The following is a 25,192-nucleotide window of genomic DNA, read 5'->3' as shown; positions in this document are numbered from 1 at the left end:
CTTACCAGTGAGGTATACACTTCTGGTCTGGAGCACAGAGTCCCCATTTGGTGATGATCAGGTCCAGTATGTTTTCCCCTCTTGTGGGAGTGGTAACAAGTTGTTCCATAGAATTTGAGTTTATAAATTCTAGGAACCTTTGGGCTAGGGTGTTGGAGCTAGAGTAATGCTCCCAGTCTATGTTTGGGTAGTTGAAGTCACCCAATATAATGGTGTTTGGAGAGACCTTCATATTTTCCAGTGTCCCCAGGAAGGCTGAGTGGGGTTCCTGGGTTTGGGAGGGTGGTCTGTAGCAGGCTATAAACTGGAAGGCAGTTTTACCCACTGTTAGTTGCACATGGATAGTCTCTGATGCTTCATGCTGTGCTACCAACCTGGAGGTGTGGGAATTTTTGACGAATATTGATACTCCCCCTCCTTTTGTGGTTCGGTCCAAGTTTTGGGGCCGAAAAGCATGGTATGAGTTATAACCTGGTAGTGCTGGGGTGCTCTCAGGAGCCTTGAACCAGGTTTCTGTTACTGCACAGATATCGATGTTCTCCATGCTAAGGAGAGTTTTGAGTGCGTGCATCTTGAGGTTTAGACTTCTGGCGTTGAGTAGCATTACTCTTAGTTTCTTATCCCTTGTGATACCTATGGAGGTGGGTTTGTCTTTGAGCCTTGCCTAAAAAAGGCACTATGGGGGTAGCAAGAGCCTTTGCCAATATTCGAAAGCCCAGGGGTGACAGGTGCAAGCCATCCCTAGCGAAGCATCGTGGCTTGTCGAGCATGTCATCCCAGGCTGACAGGCATGGGATCCCCTTTGAATGACACCAATACTTAAGCCAATTGTTGAAATTGATCATCTTGTCTTCATATTGTGGCATCTTTCTTGGTGAGGGTAAGATGCTACTAAAGGTCAGGGTCATACCGGCCTGGGCTACATGCTCAGAGAGCTCCTCTATGTCTCTTTTCATGTAGTCCAGGGAGGTACGTCTCAGGTCATTCACACCAGCATGGACAATGACTGAGTCATATTTGTACTTGCCTTTGAGTAACCTGAGTGCTTGTGTTATGTGGCAGATCCTAGCGCCCGACAGGCAGCTCACCATGACCTTCTCATTGTTCAGCATGGTGAGTGGGACGTCAGTGTGCCTGACGATAGAGTCCCCTATTACAAGTGTATCAGGTGTGTTGTTTAGCCTTAAGGGCTGTGATTGTTTGGCACACTGGCTTTGTGAGCTATGTGTTGCACGTGTTTTGTTTTGGGGTAGCGGTTGCTTGGGTGTCTGCTTTGGAGGTCTCTGCTGCTTAGGCAGATTTTTATTTAGAGCCTCCGAGTATGTTTTTCTGTGTTTATGTGTTTGGTTTGCTGTCATGGTAGGTCTATGTGAGACTGGAATTGTAGTGAGTGTGGTTTCCTTCTCCTCCTGACTGGTTACGCCAGTACTGAGTTGAGAGAGCTTAGCCTCCAGTTTGGCTATATGGTTGCATCTCTCACATGTGTTGGAATTTGTTGGGAGGACGAAAGGATTGTCTGTGTACATGAGGCAGTTGTAACATTGCCTCAAGATTCCCAGATTCACCAGCTGGACCAGAGAGGAGATTGACAACTGACCTTTGGACATGCTAGAATAGTATTGAGAATTCCTTTATAATTGAAAAAAGGGCCAATGGGGAACAAGGTACTCAAGGGGAGTTTGTGAGGGTGTAGTGCTTTTAATTTTTTAGTGCTGACTTATATAATTGCTTTAGTGAGCAAGTGCCAGGTAACTTAAATTCAATGTGTTACAGGTAACTTAAATGCAAAATGACAAACAGTAACTTTCTTTCAAGTGAAACAAGGAAATAAGTACAGTAAGCAATGCAGATATCACTAGGGATCCACAGAAGCACTGAAAAGCCGCATTTTAGGTGGAATTAGTGTTTCAGGGAAATAACAAGCAAACAAACAACAAGCATACAAACAAAGCTAGATTCAGCAGGCCTGGATCTAGTCTATGCTACAGCAAACAAGGTGTACCAATTTCAGTAAGAAACAGTTCAAATATGCAGGCACTATAAACCTTTAACCAGAAATTCCCAGCTCAGAAGGGCAGAGTTCAGCCTCTCCTCCCACAAGAGTGCAGACCACGAACCTTCTTAATGTAAAATAACTGGCCTGAAGCCCAAGTGCTTAAACCAGAACTAATACACTTTTAGAATAACAGACACTGAAGCCCTCAATCAGCAGTTCCCAACTTAGAAGGATGTAAGCTACCTGTCCTGTCACCACAGTGCAGGCAAAACCTTCCTAATGTAAAACAACTGGTCTGAAGCCCAAGTGCTTAATCCAAAAGACTTAGAATGATAGCTACACTTTAATCAAGTTACTATCAAGCAGTAATAAATACAACTGAATACTTTAAAGAATGCCTGGATTAGTGCTCAAGTTATACAAACAAAGCTAGATTCAGCAGGCCTGGATCTAGTCTATGCTACAGCAAACAAGGTGTACCAATTTCAGTAAGAAGCAGTTCAAATATGCAGGCACTATAAGCCTTTAACCAGAAATTCCCAGCTCAGAAGGGCAGAGTCCAGCCTCTCCTCCCACAAGAGTGCAGACCATGAACCCTCTTAATGTAAAATAACTGGCCTGAAGCCCAAGTGCTTAAACCAGAATTAATACACTTTTAGAATAGCAGACACTGAGCCCTCAATCAGCAGTTCCCAACTTAGAAGGATGTAAGCTACCTGTTCTGCCACTACAGTGCAAACCACAAACCTTCTTAATGTAAAACAACTGGTCTGAAGCCCAAGTGCTTAAACTAAAAGGCTTAGAATGAGTGACACCAAGCAGTAATAAATACAACTGAGTACTTTTAAGATGACACAAAAGCAAAATAAAGTAGGAAGAAACACAAATACAGTAAAAGCAGATAATTTTTTTTTTAAGTGGAAAGAGAGAAAGGAGTAGCAGAAAATAAGCTGATTGGCCTTCTCAAATGTTCTCCCTGTACTGGGTAGAATGAGGTAATGACACTAGACTGGGAGGAGGGTCCCAGATCAAATTTACACTAGGGGCGGGCAACTGCAAAGCCACCAACTATAAAAACACTATACCAACAGAGAGGGAGAGTGGGAAACAAACTGCAGAAATGTTTCTCACAGCTGAAAAGCAGCAGTGAGCCTTTAAATGAAAGTTTTAAACAGCTAAAGGAGCCTCTAGAAAAAAGAGTTTAACTGCAACAAGTTATCAGAAACAAACAACCCAACAGATGCTTAATAAAAGTGGACACTTTCCAGTTAATACCTCACACACAGTGATACTAGCTAGAAAAATACACAGTACACAAAGTGCTATAAATAACAAAGAAATAAAGTGCACATTTGTCATATGCTCTACAGATGATGTTAAACATGATTCTGTTCAAGATGTATCCATTTTCATTAGCTAGTTTTTTTAATTTTTAAGGTGGCATTTTTCACTCAGAGTTATTTAGAATGGCTGTCTTATGCCCTAAGGTTATGGTATTACTAACACAGGTAGCACTTAAAGACATTTTTCATATCACTTGTTAAACATTTGTGCATGCCTTACTGGCATCTTGTTGTCAAAGTAAATCATTTACATCTATTTTAAACACATAGAGTTGTAATAATGCCATTCATTTAGACAATAAACTGCATAATACTAAATTTTATTTTCTCAATGATTCATACTAGTCACATTTAAAAATTCTGAATGAAATTGTATTTGCAATTTGTATTTGCAATTTGAAAAATTAGCAAGCATTGTAATGTTTAATAACATATAGCACTTAACAAGGTTCACTAGGAATATGCTGCAGCACTAGGATGCATTATTTCAATCTAAACTCTGGAACAGGAAGTTTGCTACCTCTTCAGTCCAATTGTGTGTCTTCAACATACCCAGCAACTAAATTAGTATTTGCTTACATGCCACTGGGTGATATTTGCTACATCAAGGAATCTTTATAAACCATCTTTGGACTATACAATTTTGAGGCACATTATGGAGTAGCATGATTTAGTCTGTTGTCATCTTGGTTACCTGAAAAAAAAACATAAGTTAGTCGCATGCTTCTTAGACATTTTGTGGGTAGAAACAGCAAATACAGTAAAAATGGAACTGATACTAACATTTCATATGATTAACTTTATTATCTTAATAAAAGTACACATACCACTAATGTGTAGTGCTGGGTGTGATTTGATCATTCTAGATAAAAATATAACTCAATCCTCAAAAGACAGTTTTACAGTTTTGTTCATTGGTACTTACTGAGATATTTAGACTGCATTTCTAGCTATTTCACAGCTTAATTTCTGATTACTGCAAATATAATCATGGCTCAGGATAATCCACATTTCTTCAAAGCGTAGATACATTTAGGAGACATAGTATTTGCTAAGAACTACAAACTTATTTGCACTTTACTGACTGGGCTGGTTCTACTAGACATATGGACTGATTTGGGTAGAGAGCTGAAGTAGACTGGTTCTACTAGACATATGAACTGATTCTGGTAGACAGCTGAGGTGGTGTTAATACAGATTAGGAGATTTTTAATAAAGGCAACAGGGAAAATCTTTAGAATTTCCTTCTAGATGAAGGTATATTTGCTTACTTCAGTCATCTTGGGTCACTCTGTTCTAGTGGGGTATTTTGTCTACCAGGTGGGTTAGAAAAGGAATTATTAGATATTTTGAGATTATTTTCATGACTCTAAAAAGATGTCTTAATTTGATTCATCCTTAGTTTTTTCCTTTACTCTTCCCCATCTTTTTTAAGTGGATTATAGTCCAACCCATTTAATTCTGCAGAACATTTTGCTTTCTAAGTATAAAGATATTTGGAGTATTGTTCAGTTTGGCAAAAGGAAACAGTGAACTATATATTGCATTTATATGATATTTGCATATAATTTGCATGTTGAAAATGATTACTCATAATGCAGGGTCTGACAGGCATTTATAGAATTAGGCAGTCAGGCAGAAACACATAAAATACAAACAGTAATCAGAAGATATGTATTTAGCACCACACCGTGGAGGGAAGAGTTTTTATGTTATATTTTTTGGACTGCAAAAATATTGAAGGATTTTGGCATCTAGTACTGTCCACATTGCTAAATGGTTGTGTTGTTAACTTTTGCATCGGTCTTCATTTTTATGCTTATTCAATGGTTTCTTATGATACAGAATGCCGTTTAGAGTCTATTGTTGTGTTATATCTGGTTTATTTGAAATGGTTGTTGTACCAATGTTTATTAGACTCAGAAATGGGATGCTGTTATTGTGTTAAAATTCTTAGATGGTTATGACACAAAGGCTGGAGGACTTTTTTATTTTTCTTTCTTTGGCTTTTTGTTCTTTGCATGTATCCATCTGTCTTTCTGTCTATATCCATGTATATATATATCTATATATATATATATATATATATATATATATATGTGAATATATATATATATATATATATATATATATATATATATATATTTATTTATATAAAAACCCATTTCTATGTAATTCTTTTTTGTGCTTTTTTCACAACTTGTCATTTTGATCATTCTGCTTAATGATTAAATTTCAGGTTCCCTTATATCTGAAGGAGAGCACATCAGAAGCACCCTTTAATGATGCATTGTAATGTCCATACTGGACAAGGAATCTAGTCTCTTCATGTTGGAATAAAACCCCTGGGTGTTTAACATACCCAGCATCAGATATGTGTATGCAACTTGCTGTGTCACATGCTTTTAATACCATGAGTATACAGTACATTTCGTCAAGGTTTTATTGCACAACATGGGCAGTTGTGTTTAGTTAGCACATTTACATTGTATGCATTGCCATTTAAAGCAACCCATATGTGAGTGCAGCACTGGTAGAGACTGACAGTACTGTATACTTATGCACATACATTTGTTATTGTGTAGTTATTAATAAAATGTATTTACTATGAGTAATCTTGTCTCATTCAATCAAAGTATGTCTAAAACCTTGGGATGTTATGATTTAAAACACTGACACTCCCACAATTATAAAGCATACAAAAAGTATCCTGCACCCCCAAAACTATATATAGTAACTCCCATATCAGATAAACTTGGAGTTTATGTCTGAAACTTCAGAACTAGGCTTAGGTAGTTCATAAAGATGGCACAGGAATACTTGGCATAAGTACAACAGCAGAAAAATGTCTGGTGTGACAGGAAAGCTAGAGACAGAGATTACACTTAGGAGTAACAGAGCTTATCTTTTGGCCTGCTATCTCAGGCCCCATTCTCACCACTCTGCTTGGGAACCAGTGTCTCCCAGTGCTGCTTATCCATGCTAACCAATTTTTAAACAAATTATTATTGTCTCACACACACACACATACACACACACACACACACACACACACACACACACACACACACACACACACACACACACACACACACATTTCCCAAAGAAGGCTGGTAGAATTCTTCAGTTCTTCACAACTTGCCTCCTGGCATGGTAGCACTGCAAGAACTCTAATAACAGCTACAAATCAAACAATAAAATGAAGCCCATGCTCAAACTGTGAATATCATAGAATGTATGTTTGGCTTGCTGAAATCAAGGTTCCATTGTCCAGACACATCAGGAGGTGCAATGCAGTATGAACCAGCACCTCTGCTGAAATACTTACACTCTGTGCCATGTTACACAATAAAATTCTCTGGAAACAGCTTCAACAAGGACAGCATGTGGCTGGACCACAGCTTCAAGGACCACAGGCAGGGCCAGCAGCAGGAGGTACAGATGAGGAGTCTGAGGAAGAACCACCTGCTGCAGATGATGTTGGCAGAAGGAGGTGTGCAGAGTATACCCTGGCTCTGGCTAAGAGGCAAAGGATAGCACAGATACTTCCTAGCTCAAAGTCTAAGATCCCACCCACATACAAACAGGAAGATTAACACCTTTCAAACAGCACAAACTTTACTTAATCATGTAATGTCTGTATTCTGATACCAGCAGACAGGGACAACACCCAATGATACAATTTGTATCAACGCTAATAATAAGGTAAGTGTGGAACCTGAAACAAAAATAAAAATATTATAGAACTGATTACTGTCATATGGAAATATGTAATATGCCCCTAAGCAGAGCATGTGTCTGAGGTGTACAGTTATGTCAGTAATATCTCCTCTGTCATATTTTTGCTATATTCACTTATGTATTGCAAACAGTACTGTCCATCAAGTATTTCAGTTGACTGTCATCTATAAAACATGTATTAGGTCAATAACACCCTCATCTGCACAACTATTCCAAGAAGCAAAAGTGTACTACCTAATGCTTCCAGTGCTGTAATGACAGTATTTACTGAAATACCATGAGGCTCAACAATTAAAGAAGCAATCATTCACAAATGAGTATGAACAAACAAATCAGCAACATTTCTTCTGCAATGCATATTGATAAATACAAGCTTGTGACTAAGCAAGCATTAGCTATCCACTGTGTGCGTCAGACATATATGCAGCCCTAAGTCACAAAGACATGTGCAAAGGGCAGGGCACAGTCATCATCATTTCCACAGGCTGGGGTGTGAGAGGAAAAGGCTGACACCAAAGAAGTGAGTGTGAGCAAGTAAGAAATACATGCATCGCTCAGAGTATACAGTGTTCAGGGTTGGTAGTAACAGATGTATAGCACTCAACAGTACTGTTTACCTAGTTTGCATGCATGTGAAGTGGTATTGGCAACTGAAAATGTTCTTTCTGTGTGTGTGTGTGTGTGTGTGTGTGTGTGTGTGTGTGTGTGTGTGTGTGCGTGTGTGTGTGTATGTACATAATCAAGCATTGTGCTAGCACTATGTCATGGCACCATTGAGAGATGTGAACTGTGTATGGCAGAATACTCAATTCAGGGTAGTCACCCCCAACCACAAGAACCATCTCTTCCAGGAGTTGCACTACTACTTTCATGGCCCTGCCTAGAAGTCAGGGTCCTACCTGAATGTAAGCAATGTATGCTGGATGAGTTCTTATAACTACATACAGGACCACAACCTTGTGGCTTACCACGTCTGGATGTAGACTTCACAATCACTGATTAAGCAGTGAATTTAGTGTTATTATGGGAGTGGGAATCTTGCATGGCCACATCTGCTGACACCAGAAGATATAGCAGCTCTCTGACCACGTGGATGCCCACCCTCCCCCAACAGATATTCCATCACAGACACTGCCCGATCCAATGTGCCATTCATGCTGTCTAAGAAGTTGCACACATGACTCAGGGAGTCACTCACATCAAAATGCATGATGTTTAGTAGTCACACTGTCTCTTCTGATGCCCTACGGGGAATATGTTTGTGCCTCCACTACGGCCCTACACATATGTCTACTGGCACCTAATGACACACCAGCATCAAGAGGAGAGCGGACAGCAGTCCTCCTCCAAGCACTCCTACTAATCCCAACTGTGTAGTACCATGCCCTCATGATGGCTACTGTGGAAACAACAAGCTCTACAACCAGAGTAATCACACTAGCCTGATCAACTGTCTCACCTTCAACCTGTCCTATATCAGAGGTCTCTGTGTCATAGGTATGCAAAGGCATATTAACTGTGTCTGAAATACAGGCAGGGGATGTGGGAGCCACAACCTCAGCATCAGGCTGATCCTTAGCACCTACAGAGTGTGTTTCTTCATTAACACCATCTTCAGAGACTATTGATACTCTGATATCAGGTAGTAGGCATTCCACAGTGCCACTCTCAGGTTCACTTATAATATATGCAATAAAAACAACAAGCAGAACAAGGGATAATAATATAGGTCACATATTTTCCTTATATAAAAGGCATGTTAAAGATGCTAAACCAACACAGACTTTACTCACATATAGACCTGAATCTACCTTATATACAATAGTAACAATAACCAAATGTGTGCTTACAATGTGCAGGTGGGTTGGCAACCTGCAATCCAGAAGTGCCTGTATATGAGGAATGGTTAGTATCACAATGCAAATGAAAAAAGAAAAAAGACAGCAATCTCCTTCACAAGTGCAGATTTAAAATGTTCTCATACAAAAATTTAATGAAATTTGGATTGCCTCCGCCCCCAAAACAACCTCCACTATTTCTCTATGACTGTAGTCTGACTCACAGCTATTGTTCTAATATATATATATATATATATATATATATATATATATGTGTGTGTGTGTGTGTGTGTGTGTGTGTGTGTAGAGAGAGAGAGAGAGAGAGAAAGCAAGCATCTTAAATTTATGCATATAAAGATATAACAATGACACTTACATTTTGCATACCCGGAGGGTCTGCTTGCAGCACTCTGGTACTGTTGTCCATATCAGCGCGAACATCCAGGATTCTGTGGAACCCTTTGCCAAGCTATATGGATCTCTGACAGTGGACAAGAATGCCTCTGTTTCAGTTAGTGGTGGTTTGGTAGCAGGACTAACCCCCATAGCCACCTGTTCCCAGTCAATTGTAGCTGTTCTACGGTGGGTAGAAGTTATGTAACTTGCCCAGTGTCATATCTGGGTGTAAGTTCTCCCATGCCCACTGACAACATTAATATCATCAGCCACCTGCTGCCATATCCTGTCTCAGGTAGATTGGTCACATCTATATCTCTCTGTCAAGAAAGCTCAATGGTGATGTAAGGCCTGAATAATGACCTCATTTTCTGCATCACTACATGGTGGTTTGTGGGGTACAGATTTTGTCTTGGGTACAAGAGTCCTGTATGAAATGAAACAGAAAACAGGCACACATAATTTCATATGTAACACACAGACAAGATGGCTGTGAGCTCAATTATGTGTGACTACATGCATCCAATGTGCACATAAACAATTTAAAAGTTAATTTCTCTCTATGACTACACCCAAGTTAGGACAACCCACACTACCAAATAGATTTTTTGAAGAACAACTATCAAAACCAATCTATAACACTTTTGTAATGGAGATAACACAGGTGGAACTGTGCAATGCATTGCAGAATTAACAATAATGATTAAAAATGTAGCAGTAGAAATGTAAGACAAAACTATAGCTGCCATCTCCACTACTGTGGAGGTCAGTCAGGTAGAATTCTACAAACAGAACATATTTTCCTTTTTCTGCTAACTCAGATAAAAATGCCAGATCTTCATTCAAAGTTAGAATACATTCATCTGCAATAACTGTGCAAACAAATTAAATACAAAGCTAAAAAACAAGTCATATAGCATTCTGTAGCATTACTTATAGTAATGCAAACATGGCTATGCCAAAAGAAAAAGATAAATGAAAAAAATTTAAGATAAAAAAACTGCTTTTCAGCAGTCAGTGCAATTCACCTTATAATGTTAAACTAAATAATTGATATAAGAAATAGCAATGTACTTTGACAAAACAGCAGTAAAGAAAGTTGATAATTCTCCAAAAGTTTTGTTTTGTAACAGTATCAAGTTCTCTGGATTGAAACAATTTCCACAGTATGATACAATGGCATTAACTACACAATTAGCTATATATAATGGAGAGTCAGCCCTGTGAGATGACATTTTAAATCATTATTATTTCTGAATATCAGAATCTGCACTAAGTGTAGGGAATGTAAACATAGTGTAAGGACCTATGCAATTACATGGATACACGCTAGCAATGTAAGCGTGAGAATTGAGAATCATTCCCTGTTAATGGCTTGCAGCTGTATATGATTATTCTGACTGCAGGAGCAATCAGCTTTCAGTGTCTCCCCTCTTTAATGCATATCTACTGAGGGTATATCAGGGAGAAGAGATTTACCAAAAAGTCTGAAAGTACATTGAGTGATTTAGGACAGTAACAGTCCTAACATTCAAATGCTGGCTTTAATTACCACAGTTACTGCCCCTTCATAAGAAATATTGACCATATTCATGGGAGTACTTTAAATATTGGTAAAGATAACATATGGCAATAAAGCAGATATATTTGCTATTAGAAAGCATAGATAAGTGAATCGGTTCATAGGTTGGTACTAGGCTATCAGCCCTAGGGCCTGTACAAGCCTAGCCATAACAATTCCTTGGCTATTTCTTCCCACAGTATTTACTTCCCTGGACCCCTGTTTAGCAGGGGTATGAGGCACCATACTGAAAGAAAGGGATACACATGCAGTATTTGCAGTCTTTGTTTAATATTTTGTGAGTACATGGGTATCCTAACTGTTTGCAATATTCAAATTATCCAGACATTTATGGTCTAATGAGAAAGGATAGCTTTTATAACTTGTTTCTGTTGTACTTTCAATGTGATTTGATACAGTGTCACATTTTCATTACATCTACATTTTTTCTCCTTGCTAATCTATGTCTTTGTCTGTGGCAACTATGGGAAATACTCTTAAATGATTGTTCTCAATACCCTTGTTTGAGAGTTCAAATACATACAGGTCCTTGTTGCAAAATAACAAAGGTGCTTAAACATGAGAAATGTACATTTAAAGTATTTCATCTACCTTTTCTATTTTTCCTTGTATCATTTGAGTGCCATTTGGCATTGTGCTCTATTGGCCTGCAGTGGTCAATAGCACTGAACTTTGTTTTATTGCCCAAGGTGAAAACTGACATTTTATTTGGACTGCCATCAATAGCACAATGAAGACTGGCATTGTTGCACTTTCCTCAGTAGTCTGAAGAGTACTGAGTGAAGAAGTTAACATTGTCACATTAGTACTCTGTGGGAAAATGTATAAAGGTATTGAGTTTAGAGAAACTGTACAGGTGATGCAGTGATCAAAACCTGTTCCAAATCATTTTTACTGAGAGAGAGTTCATACTAAATTTTGACACTCCTTTTGTTGCATGAATGTGTTGATGTGTGATCTCAAGTAAGGCCAATATTTACTAAAATTGGCAGACAGATAAGTAATTTGAAATTATGTCAGTGTTGATTGTGCATGCTGTGTGAACAATGACCTCATTTCTGCTGTTCACTTTGCCCCTCTCCATGTCCATGGCATTATCTAAAGTATCGATAATGTATAACATACATGATGCTATTGCTGTGGCAAAGAGGTCTGAGAAGGCCGAATGGATCACTATTATGCAGTACTAGCTTTGCTCATTGCTAAATATACAGTGGGATTAATTTCATGTGTCGTCAAGTGGTTATTTCCAAAAAGCTGTATGACTGTTTCTGATAAATATTGACTTCTGCATTTTTACACCACTTGACAGTGTGAAATTTACTTTCATGGCTTCAGGAAAAACATGAAAATTTTAGTTTAAACTGCTTATGTAGCACAAACCAGCCTAGTGGTATTGCATGGCCATCAGCACTCTGGATAGTACTCAGTGAAGAAAATACACCTGACAGGTAACTTTTATCTGTGGCACAAGGTATAAGTGCAGTGAGCTTGGACATAAAGGATATCTGATGCATGGTTTGAATCCACTTAAATAATAATTTTACAGAGGGTGGTCTGAATACATATTTAATCCTATTTTTGTGATACCATTGTGTTGTTTAAAAGACAACTATTGTCACTATTGCTAAGAACATTCAACCTTTTCTCTGTCCACTTTCACATTATTTTTTCATTAACTGATCATGGGTTCCACAAAGTATATGTCTGATGTTGCAAGGAGATGTGAGGAGGATGAATATTTACTTGAATGTAATTCTTGCTCTGGTCATTGCTATATGTACCCATCATTGCATTTAATTTACCTTCTGCTTCATTTCTCTATCATATATTTATTTTCTAATGTCTTTTTCATTTGCTCTCTGCTCACGATTGTACAAACACATTTCACAGCCTATGGAAAAAAGTGAAAAATTTAGTTTAGGCTGCCTTATTTTGAGTAAATATGCCTGGTGTCATTCAGCGGACCTCTGCAACATGGATAGTACTTACTTCAAGGAATACACCTGGGAGATGTCAAATTCTGTGGCAAAAGGAGTAACTGAAGTGAATTGAGAGAAATAAGGCACATGAAGTATTGTACAAATCCTGTTTGCAGATCCCATTACAATTATTAACAATATGTACTTTTCTTCTTTTTTGTCATTTTAATTTGGATTTGCTGTTCATTTGGTAGCGTGCAAACATGGTTCACTACCTAAGGAAAAAGGCAAAAAATTTAGTTTAGGCTGTCTTAGGTATTGAAAACATGCCTGGCAATAGTGTGCTTTCCTCAGTATTCTGGACAGTACTGAGAGGAGACATTCTACTTGTCACAATCCTGTCTTTGTGGAACAAGGTGTACCTCATGTGAATTGAAAGAACTAAGGCATGTGAAGCATTAATTGAATCCTGTTTCAGATCTCATTACAATTATTCACAATATGTACTTTTTTTTTTTTTCATTTTAATTTACATTTTCCCTCCACTTGGCAGTGCACAAATACAGTTCACTACCCAAGGAAAAAAGTGAAAAATGCAGTCTAAGCTACCATATGTAGTGCAAACCCACCTGGCAATGGTGTGGTTTCCTTAGCACTCTGGATAGTACCGAGAGAAGAAACTCCACCTGTCACATACGGGTCTACTGTCCATATAAAACATTTTCTTAACATAATATTGGAATAGTACAGCAAGACATCACTTTCAAAAACATTGCAACTCCAACAGGGACACTTATTAAGTCTATCTTATCCTGGTTAGGTATTCATGTTTATTGAGCTCTCCTACTCCCTTATTTGTATCTATTGTACAGAGAATGACAGGTTAGTGATGATTTAATAAGTAAGACTAAAACACCATATAGATCTCCCTGCATGTCTCACAAAACATATCATTGCTATTCCTGTCTCCATCTGTCTCTCTCTGTTCACCCCTTTTGCTTCAGTAAGTTGTTCCTGTGCTTCAATTGTGTTATTTTAATGTTTTGAAGTAGTAATGCTCACATGTGTGGCAAGATTTTTGAATATATTCAAGGGTTCTCATCCAGCCATTAGCTAAGTGTTAATGACTGTTTTGGTGCACTAATATATGTGTACCTGTTGGTTGCATATTGTTTTGAGCTACAGTTATCCTTTTTCTATCATAATCTACTTTGCCTCTGCCTTCAAGTCATCCTGTTGATATATCTGTTCTGTCATATATCATTAATCTTCCATCTCTGCATTTTCATAATGTCTAGCACAAGGCAAAAAGTGCAATTAAGGCTAAATGGAAGTACGCAGCTTATGGCAGTATCTTGTGAATTTATTTCCTTCATCCGTATTACTTTGTTGAACTTTGAGTTGCTGTGCTAAGCTATGTTTAGTCAGTTTAATGTACTTTTCAACAAGCTGAAGAGTTGAATGCACAGATTACAGTAGTCAATAGGGTAATGAAGATGAATACATGTATTTGTGTTTGCTGAAATCTGCTGTCAAATGTTACCTAATAAAAGTATGATTTCCTACATGGTATGCTTAAATAGTACTCTGGTATAAATGTTTTTCTTGGCATGCTGTAAATTTTCAAATACAGATGGATGAAAAAATGTCTCAGGATGTGTTGCCTGACTCCTGTGGCTATAAATGTTAGCTACAGCTTTACTTAACACATCATTATCATGCTGCTATATTAATGTGACTGCTACCTTTTGTGAAGCCTGCCTTATACAGATCTTTGGGTGAAAGTCACCACTGAGCAACATAGAGTACTAATAATTCCCATTCTAAGTTCATCACTTTAAGATATTATTACACATGTGCTAAAACTTTACCATCAGCAGCACAATTCAGTTTATTAATGCTGCACTGAAACAGTAAAATAAAAAAGAAAATCAAATAGTTATTGTTTTAGGTTGCACAATGCTTGTATGCCTGTATTACTTTTGTCAACAGGTGATCTTGATTTCTGAATTATGTTGACTTTAATATATGTCTGCTTTAGAGTGTTTACAATTGCAACTGTGTTACAAGTTTGGCAAAACTATTCTCACATAATCCGTCACTGTTATATGGCATTATATTGTCCTATATATTGCATGTTTGTCTTGCCAATGCACATAGATTAAGTATAAGACAATACAAGTGTGTAATCATCCTGACATGAAGTCACATTAATGTTTGATTGATAATCCACTGGTGAACAAAAGTCAATGTGTATGTTGTCCAGTAATGTGAAACATGTCAATATCCCTAACAGTAATGCTGTGTATATTAAGGAAAGTATCTATATTTCAGTAGAGAAGTATGCTCTTACATGTGAAAATCATAGTGATGTTACATTGTTCTGTGCACACATATGGATTTGTTGCATAACCTGTACCATCTCTTCCAAACAGTGGATTTAAAAAAAAAATTCTAATGTCCTATTTCACATTGTTAATGTCAGTAACTAATACAGTGCTCTCTAGATTGTATAACTAGATAGGTAAGAGGCTTTTTGCCCAACATAGGAAATGTATGTGTATGTGTCTCTGTATGTGCAACTGTATGCAACACTTGGTACTGTTTCCATTTTCCCCGAGAAAAATACAGTTAACTTTTCACACAGTTCCCTTATCCCACTTTTTACTGAAACATCCTCTATGAAACACACTGATGAGGTCATCCTGGTAAAAGTGCACTCTGTACCCTTAAAAATCAGATTTCTCTTGTCGTGTTTCTGAATAATACATTGTTCTGTAGATTGTGTAACTAAATAAGTAGGAGGTTTGATGCCCAACATGGAACATGTGTGTGTGTGTGTGTGTGTGTGTGTGTGTGTGTGTGTGTGTGTGTGTGTGTGTGTGTGTGTGTGTGTGTGTGTGTGTGTGTGTTGACTGTGTATAACACTTAGTGCTGTATCCACTTCCCCTGAGAAGACTATATTTAACCTTTCACACTGCTCTCTTATCCCAATTTTGGATGAAAGATCCTCTATGAAACACTGTGATGAGGTCGTCCTGTCAAAAGTGCAGTCTACCCTTAAAAATCAGACTTCTCTTCTGGTGCTTGCCATTAATGTGGTGTTTTCTACATTGTGTAAAGAAATAGGTAGGAGGTTGGATACTTCACATAAGTCATTTGTGTTTACGTGATACTCGTATCCACTTCCCCGAAGAGAATACGTTTTAATGTGCACACACCTCACTTATCCCATCTTTTACTGAAACATTTCCTATGAAACACACTGATGAGGTCATCCTGACAAAAGAGCACTGTCTACCATTATGATTCAGACTTCTACTGGGGCACTTTCCACTAATACAGTGCTTTTTCACATTGTGTAACCTAATAGGTAGTAGATTCAATACTTAACATTGGTAATGAGTGTGTGTGTGTGTGTGTGTGTGTGTGTGTGTGTGTGTGTGTGTGTGTGTGTGGGCACATCCCATGCACGTGTGTAATGCTAGCTGCTGTATCCACTTCCCTTGAAGAAAATGCATTTATATGTGCAAACAGATCCATTATCACTGTATTTACTGAAACATGCTCTATGAAACACACTGATGAGGTCACCCTGGCAAAAATGCACTGTCTACACAAGTGTCAGCTTTCTCCTGTGACACTTGTGACTAATACAGTGCTTTCTACATCATGTAACTAGATAGGAGGTTTGATGCTCCAGATAGGTAATTTGTGTTTGCATAATGCTTGTTCCCCTGAAGAGAATACATGTAAATGTGTACACAGCTCACTTACCCCAATTTTTACTGAAACACACTGATGAGATTATTCTGACAAAAGTGCACTGTCTAACCTTAAAAACAGACTTACTCTGTGGCTGTTGCAACTAATACAGTACTTTCTACATTGTGTAACTAGATAGGTAGGGGTTGGATGCTCCACATAAGTCATTTGTGTTTATGTGATACTCGTTGTTGTATCCACTTCCCCTGAAGCGAATACGTTTTAATGTGCACACACCTCACTTATCCCATCTTTTACTGAAACATTTCCTATGAAACACACTGATGAGGTCATCCTGACAAAAGAGCACTGTCTACCCTTATGATGCAGACTTCTACTGTGACACATTCCACTAATACAGTGCTTTTTCACATTGTGTAACCTAATAGGTAGGAGATTCAATACTTGTGTGTGTGTGTGTGTGTGTGTGTATGTGTGTGTGTGTGTGTAATGCTTGTTGCTGTATCCATATCTCTTTAGGAGGTTCATCGTTCAATGTAGGGGAAATACTGTGTGTGTGTGTGTGTGTGTGTGTGTGTTGTAGCTATGCATACTGTTTGTACATTGCTCATGACTTTTGTCATAATCTGCCCAAAAATATCAGTTTAATGTTTTATGTTTCTATTTTCAAATGACAGGTGTTTTGTGGGGAAGGAATAAGCGCACACAGTTAAAAAATCATATAGGAGAACCTCGCTTAATGTGATTAATTCATCCTGTAATTACCACGTGCTAAGCTAATTCATGTTAATTGAATGCAATAAGCAACAGGATTAATTGTAATTAATCCACCATGATGTTTATATATTTAGTTTGAAAAAAAAATACACTACATATAAGCTATAGTAGAGGATAAAAACATCAAAGAATAAAAAACAATGCATGAGTTTTTATTTACTAAATGAACACTTAAATGATAAACTACTTATTTGCAAAATATTTAAGCAACGATGTTTGAACAGAGCTTGACTTTTTTAATTTCACCATGTAATTTTCAATAGCTGGCAATTGCTTTGTCCAAAGTGCAGCAGACTTTGGCGCTTCTTTCCATATCTGGGCCTGCATCAAACAAAATTTCCTTTGCCCTCTCAATGTGACCAAAAGCTCACTGAAGTTCTTTTGCAGTAAACTTCCTAACGATCTCCTCTTGTTCTTGCTTATCTTCTTATTCATATGCATGCTGACCTACTTGAAGGACATCATCCTCGCTCAGCTGTTCTGAATGAGAATCAAGGACATTCCTCACATCATCAGCATCGAGTTTACTGAATCCAAGTTCTTTTCCAATTGTGCACATTTCTTCAGTGATGTTATCTGCTGGCTCATTGCAGCCAGTGAAATCATTTGCACAGTGAGGTAAAACCTTCTGCCACACATATTGCTGATGGTGACGTCTTCCCATGCTGAATGCATATTCTCAATTGCTTGTTTTACATCATACGTCTTCCAAAACCCTGGAAGGGAAATTCTGTTCTCTTCACTTGTTGCTTGAATAGCCTGGCTAAAAGTTCTACAGAGATAATAAGCTTTGAAAGATGATATGACCCCTTGGTCCATAGGTTGAAGCAGTGGTGTTGTACTTGGGAGGCAGGAAAACAATCTTGACATTTTCTTTCAGATTGGCAAGTCCACTAGGATGCACTGGAGCATTACCTAATAGTAAAAGGGCTTTAAAAGTCAGATTATTCTTCTTGCAGTAGTCACCAAAAATATGAGTTGAACTAGTCCTCAGAAAAAGAGTTTAGGTCACCCACTCTTTCTTGTTTGATTTTCAAATCACTGACTATCTTTTTTGGTTATATCCTCTTAATGGTCTTGGATTTTGTGCTCAGTAAACTACCATAGGTTTGAGCTTAAAATCACCTTCTGCATTGCCTCCCAATAAAATTGTAAGGCAATCTTTAGAGACTTTGCATCATGGTCGAGATGCTTCAGTTTTAGCTTATAAAGTTTTTGTAGGCATACATTTCCAAAAGAGTCCGGTTTTATCTACGTTGAAATTCTGATGATCGTCATACTCTCCTTCCTGAATTATCTTTTGCAGAACTTCCAGAAACCTGACTGAAGATTCTTTATCAGTGCTTGCAGATTCCCCAGTCATTTTTATATTATGCAGTTCTGCTTGATTTTTAAAGCAGTGAAACCATCCTAAACTAGCTGTAACGTTTTCACTTTATCCTTGAAATTTTGTCTCTTTCAATCTTGTAAAGATATTGAGAGCTTTTGTCTGAATATTCCTTGTACTAAGAGATATTAATTTCTGATTACAATCCTCAATCCAAATTGTTAGAAGGAGTTCCATCACTATCATAAAATTGCTTCTGTTTCATGTGATCTGCATGCTTAAAGAAGAAAAAGCAACTTTTCTTTGTATTCTTTGCATTTACTTAAGATAGTCCAAACCATACCTCTCAACCTCTTAGAGCAAGAAACCTGGACAAAGCCACAAATAAAAGTGGGACAAAGGACCAAAGTTAGGGACAATTTTTAAATATTGCTTTTACAAACTTAGAAAGTTAATAGAAAAACAGGTTTTTCATCAGCATGAATTTTCTGAAGAGCATGAAATCTGAAACTCAAACATCTGTCATTAATTTCTAACTTCAGTCTTTAATGATTTGCACTAATTTGCCAGAAAGCCACAATTTTATGAAAAATGGACCAAAAATATGAGGCCAAAATCTGGACATTCTGTGAAAACCTGTACAATTGAGCAGTATGGTCCAAACTGTAGACTAGCTACATGGAATGCTGCAGTGGACAGCGCAGTGGTGCAGCAGTAGCATTGTCACCTCACAGCAAGAGGCTCTCTGGTTTAATTCTCAGCTGGGTGCCTTTTGTGTGGAATCTGCATGTCCTCTCTGTGCTCATGTGGGTTTCCTGCGGGTGCTCTGGTTTCCTCCCATGTTACAAAGACATGCATCTGGAGCATTTCTCCCCGGGCCTCCACTAAAAATTGGCTTTGTTCCAAATCGGACTTTCCCAGTTAACAAATGATAAATAAAAAAATAGCTCTATCCATGTTCTCATATGATCTTTGCATCGCTACTTCTGCTTTCGTGTCTTTTAATAACTTCAAGCTTTTCTTCTAACATAATTACTTTTCTTTTCTTTTATTATTGCTGCTTTCTTTATCATTCTTTTGCTTATCTATAGCAGAGAATTCATATAATAAAGCTTAACATTTATGCAATTCATATGCTAAGTGGCAGAAGTGCCAATGTAATTGAATGAAAGAGCTTGGGCAAATGAAAAGTAAGAGTGGCACATACGATGATAACTTGGAGGTGATTGTCAGTGAGTGAGTCTCTCTTTCGTAGTGTGCCCCACACGCAGGAGTTGCCAATTAGTAATATTTTCATTTTTGCATTAATTTGCAGGAAAACGATAACTGCATTAACTGATTAATCAGCTGCTTAAAGCGGAAAATAGTATCATTTTGCTTAAATGAGCTAATTGATTATCACTCATATCGAATTTGCATTAAATGAGATTTTCCTGTATTGTTTACCTACACCCCTCATGCAACACATTGATGAGATCATTTTTTCGCAAGTGAATGGTCACCATTTAACTGTTAGACCTCTTCTGCAGAGCTTGCATGTCCTACACCATTCTCTAGAATGTGTAAATAAATAGGTAGGAGTTCAAATACAGCAGTGCTTTACTTCTACAAGCGTGACTGCAAAGGAATTCAGGATTATTTTGCACACAATTGCAGTAGCAACTTTTACAACCTCAAATGGCTAAAAAAATCATTTTACCAGGCACATCTCTTTGGCAAATCATTGCTGATGTTATCTATTCAAAGATGCTATATGTCACACTTCTACTCAGTATTCTCCTGTGGCACTGTGATTACTGTCATATACCATTGGCCACCACTGGCCATCTCACAATCACCTTTATGTATACTTCTAATTATGAGATGGATTTACAGTGGCCCACAGGGAAAAATAACTTTTTGGCCATATAATGATTACATAATGCTTCTGTGCAAATTCCCCTGTGTTGTGTGAATTTGATACTGTGCATTTTACATTGTGTAACTACATGTGTAGGGTTTTTGAGGCCAGCAGTAAGTGTGTCTTTCACTCTCATACTGTATATACTTATTCTTCAAAGACATATATGATGTGTTGCTGTACAGTGTTAATGTGCACTTTAACCACTTTTTAGCACAGACATCCAGCTAAGAAGCAATAATGATGTCATGCATTTAACTGTGCATTGTCCCAACTGTACCTCAACATGTCATGTGGCACTTGCAGTTCAGCCACTGAGCTTTAGCTCATGATCATGGGTAGTTAGTTTAAATCCAGCCATTACTGCTCAGACTATCTTGTGTCAGTCTTAATGTGACTATCTATGTCACTAACTCTGTTGCCAAAGACATTTGCTGTATACACATATAGATGATCCCTCTTACAAAAAGCTATGATAATTTGTAACATGGCAATGCATTTATTCAGGGTAATGGTGACATGTGATTATATTTTCCTTACATGACATATGCAGGAATTGTTATCCTCTGACATGAGGGAATGAAACAACATGCTGTCTGTTGTTGACTTAGTAGAGCTATTACAGGCCCACATATCCCTTACAGCAATAACATGATGCAGTGCCTTTACATAACAACATATCTCACAGTTGTACTGACTCTTCTATCATGATGCATTCATCCTGTACAATATCATATAGTTTATGTTACCAAATGCTAATGTGTTCAATATCCACATTCAGTGCCTGTTAACATTTTGGACCTTATACTGTAATGCATGAATGGCATCCACCACAGTTATAATGTGTCCATTTACAGTAGGAGAGGCATCTGCCATCCCTTTTATCTCAAATATTTTTTATTACACATACATCTGATGTAATATGTTAACATAGGTAGTGTGTCACAATATAGTGTTAAAACTTCCCTTGTGGTTCTTCTGGCTGATCCAGATGTCATTAGTTAGTAGAGTTACATAGCTTTCTGTCCAATTCCTGAAAGGGATAACATTATATGAATGTACTGATTTTACATAAACACCATTGTATTTATTTATTGTTATCCATTTTTATTGGACAATGATATATCATCACGGGTTGTGAGTGTATGGCAGTGAAATGGTTATTTGGGGCGTATAGTGCTGTAAGTGCTCCTTTTGTATGTACATTGAGTAGCTTGTATAGCATACCTTCACAGACAGACTAGGGTTCAATTCTGGGACAGTGTATGTTCCATATGATGGAAACAGATTCCTTGCCCAGAATGACTGATATTGTAATCCTCACTGCTGTGTGGGCAGTAATATGTGTAGCTTCTTTACCATAGTCTGACTAAATCTGATTGTTCATATTATAATTGTAAATCTTCTATTAGTGCACAAATTCTGTTCAGTTATTTCATAGGTTTGTACTAGCCTAACTGCCCTTGTGGGCCATTTCAAGCCTAGCTAATTACCCCATGTGAGAAACAAAGCCTGCACCTTGTGTCTGTAAGGTAAACACCTTAACCATTATGCCATCCTTCCACAAACAGAACAAACTTACTTCGGGCCACAACACTATCAAGTTATAAAATAGAACATTTCAAGTCCACACTAACAACCTCTTATCATCACTTGCCATCCCAAACACCAGAATGCCACAAGGTTCAGTTTGGGGTCCCATTCTCTTTTCATTATTATAGGTTCTTAGATAAGTACTTGGCTAACTGCCTGAGTGGGCCATTTTAAGCCTAGTCAATTTCCCTCAAAGGTCTGAATCAAACCCTGTACCTTGTGTCTGCAAGGTAAACACCTTTACTATTCTCACCAAATGTTGTGTTACCACCATGCATTTCACTGCCAAGCCTTGAACCCAGGACCCTGTGCACTACAGTCAGAGCAACATACCACTATGCCAAGGCAGTCTCCATTGCTATCTGATATGGCACATGCAGTCAACAGTATAATAGGAAGGGGTTTGAATCTGTAACATCTGTCTATCATGCTGACAATAGTTACGGCACATTCATAGGGCCACCTTTTTAAGGCTTTGTCCTATAAGGTAGGTCATCCATACACCTTATATGATAGAAAATTTCTGTAAGCCCTTCAAGGGGATGCTTCATGACATGACTATGACTGTTATGTATCTCTCTGATATCTGTCCTGGCATGTTTTCAAAACTGATATGATGCAAATGTTTCTTATGTCATTCATTGCTTACATGCATTACCTATTCACAAGATAATTATGCTCTGTATTTTATGTCTTCATCCAGACATGTCTTTATTACTGTGACTGTTTTTGTCACACTATACAGCTTAATGGCAGATGAGGAATTCCATAAATATTTCCTACTGTATGGCAAACTGCCAGACCATCAGAAACTGTGACTGGTCTTCTGTTATCGCACTTTCTATTGTGTTGCTTCTGTTGAACTGCTGTTATGTTACTGTTCCCTGTAATTCCATGTGATCATGCCCAGTATTATGATGGTGGTGATGTTTGTAAATCACCAATGGAAAAACTGGACTCGTGACATGACCTCTGATCTCTCTTGTCATTTGTCACTTAAGTATGTTGTGTGTTATTAGATTACCAATTAGAATTTACATAAGTATACAACACTTGCTTGTCTATTACATATTCATAGGTTATGAACCTCTTTCCTATTGTTGCCACTGCCATTTCTTTCAAAAACATGTCAATTTCTCATGTACCTGACATTAAAGCTATAAGGTTCTTTTATTCTTATGTATACATGCTGAGGTGATGAATGCAGCACTGGTGATGGCTTGTATACATGATTTCCCCTGTATATACATCTCATATGCAATGACTGCAGTCTATGCATTCATCCCATAATGTATCTTCTGTCCTCGCTAACTGTTATCTCCATTCAGCATTTCATTAACATGTATATCACATTTTCACTCACGTTTGTTACACTGCAGCTTTATATTCATATCACATTCTTTATTAGCATGTCTATTTTTATTTATGCATACAACACAGGTATTGTCATTGACATTAATTATCATTACATCAGTATCGCATGATTTATGTCAGAAATGCTTCTTATGCAGTTCATCACATTTGCCTGCGGTATATGAGTATACGTTAAACATTTCCACTTCAACATTAATTAATTATGCAGTATGACACAATTTGTGTACAATTCCTCCATTTCACTTCTACTCCTCCTGTATTCTTTTCCTGTACTTGCCCTTAATATGTCTGGGCTACAGTGCATGCTGTCATGCTAGCACTTTCTACATGCAAGCTGTTTTGTTTACATTCGGTGCTCATGCTTGCAAGCACTTTTCCATGGCCATGAGCACAATTGCTGGCCACAAAAAGGTGCTTGCAAAGATGCAGGCACCATGAGTAATATGCATACTTGATTAGCACTGATGTTCATCATGCTGTCATGCTGACAATGTGTAGGCTTCGTGCAACGCCTACATGATTGCTACTGAATCCCAAGGAATGTTTCTATTGCTGCAAAATATTTCTAGAAGGTTTTTTAGCTTGTCTAATGTGCAATATCATTGTCAAGTCAATATTTACTGTTAAAAGCATGCATTAAGTGCTTATATGTGTACTGTGCGTTATTCCTTTTTGTATCTGTATCTAGCTATCGTTCCATCTATCTATCTATGTGTACAAGTGGTTTAGTCAAATATCGAAGTTCTGAAAGTTGGTTTTAATGGTTAAGAAACTAAAGCCAACATAGGCATGTGTGTTCAAGGTTGTAGTACAGTGGGGTATGAAAATTTGTCCTTTTCCCACTGGTCTGTGATCTCAAAGTCGGTATATTTAAGTTGCAGGGGATGTGGAAAGTACAGAGAGGCTTGCCCCTAAATAAAATAAGTTTTAAAATTTAGCTTTTGTGCATTTTGATCTTGTGAATTTCAAAATTTTAGTTCCAAACATTATGTTTTTCATGGTATTTTCATGTAATTTGATATATGCCTATGTATCTGAATTACCTTCAATTCACTGAAACTTCATGTTGTTGAAAAGAAGCCAGTACAGCCGTTGATTGGAAATCAGCTTATTGAACATACCATCTTTTTTCTGTGCAGGATCACAGTAAAATGGGTACTGGGAAATTTCCCCTATCCCAACTACAGTGCAGTTTCAGAGTTAGCCCCCCTGCAAAAAATGTGTTTTTCTTTTTCTTTCTGATAGGCAACTGATTAATTACTTGTGTTCGATCAGTTGCAGTTCGGCATTTTGCTTATTATATATTGTTGTCTTTTGACCAAACATATAAAATGGCCATACAAATGCAACTTTACATTACCAGGTGTCTAAATATAAATTGGCTACATCTATTCTGTCTAAAAGTTAGTGAAATGTCTTCTTTGTTTGGTCTGTCATAACTAGTAAATTCACCAACACTTCTAAGATAAAGTTCCTCTACAGACAGCCTTACAGACATCTTGCTCAGTAATATTCCACACTGGGAATGTATTGACTGGTCCCACTTAGATTGCATTAACAATACTTAGCTATTTAGTTTTGTTCTGTTACCTTTACAAAACAATATTTATCCAACATAACAATGATGACTTGGGGGAAATACTTGTCACTAGCTAACTTTTGATGTAAAGCAGTTAA

At 37.7% G+C, this 25,192-nt stretch overlaps 1 protein-coding gene across 1 annotated transcript in view; it reads right to left on the bottom strand.

Annotated features, from left to right (window-relative positions):
* Nucleotides 1-3,643: 3,643 nt before the first annotated feature.
* The window catches only part of LOC122808441 (scavenger receptor cysteine-rich type 1 protein M130-like), a gene marked incomplete in the record, with an annotated part of 758,816 nt that continues 737,267 nt past the window's right edge, over nt 3,644-25,192 (bottom strand). Inside the window, 1 exon segment of the mRNA XM_044079404.1 lies at nt 3,644-4,033. Coding sequence (XP_043935339.1) covers nt 3,993-4,033 — 41 coding nt within the window.

The sequence above is a fragment of the Protopterus annectens genome, chromosome 8.part0 (assembly GCF_019279795.1).
Source record: "Protopterus annectens isolate FY-2018-M chromosome 8.part0, PAN1.0, whole genome shotgun sequence".
In the NCBI taxonomy this organism is placed as follows: domain Eukaryota; kingdom Metazoa; phylum Chordata; order Ceratodontiformes; family Protopteridae; genus Protopterus; species Protopterus annectens.
This window is presented reverse-complemented; position numbering and strand designations above follow the sequence as displayed.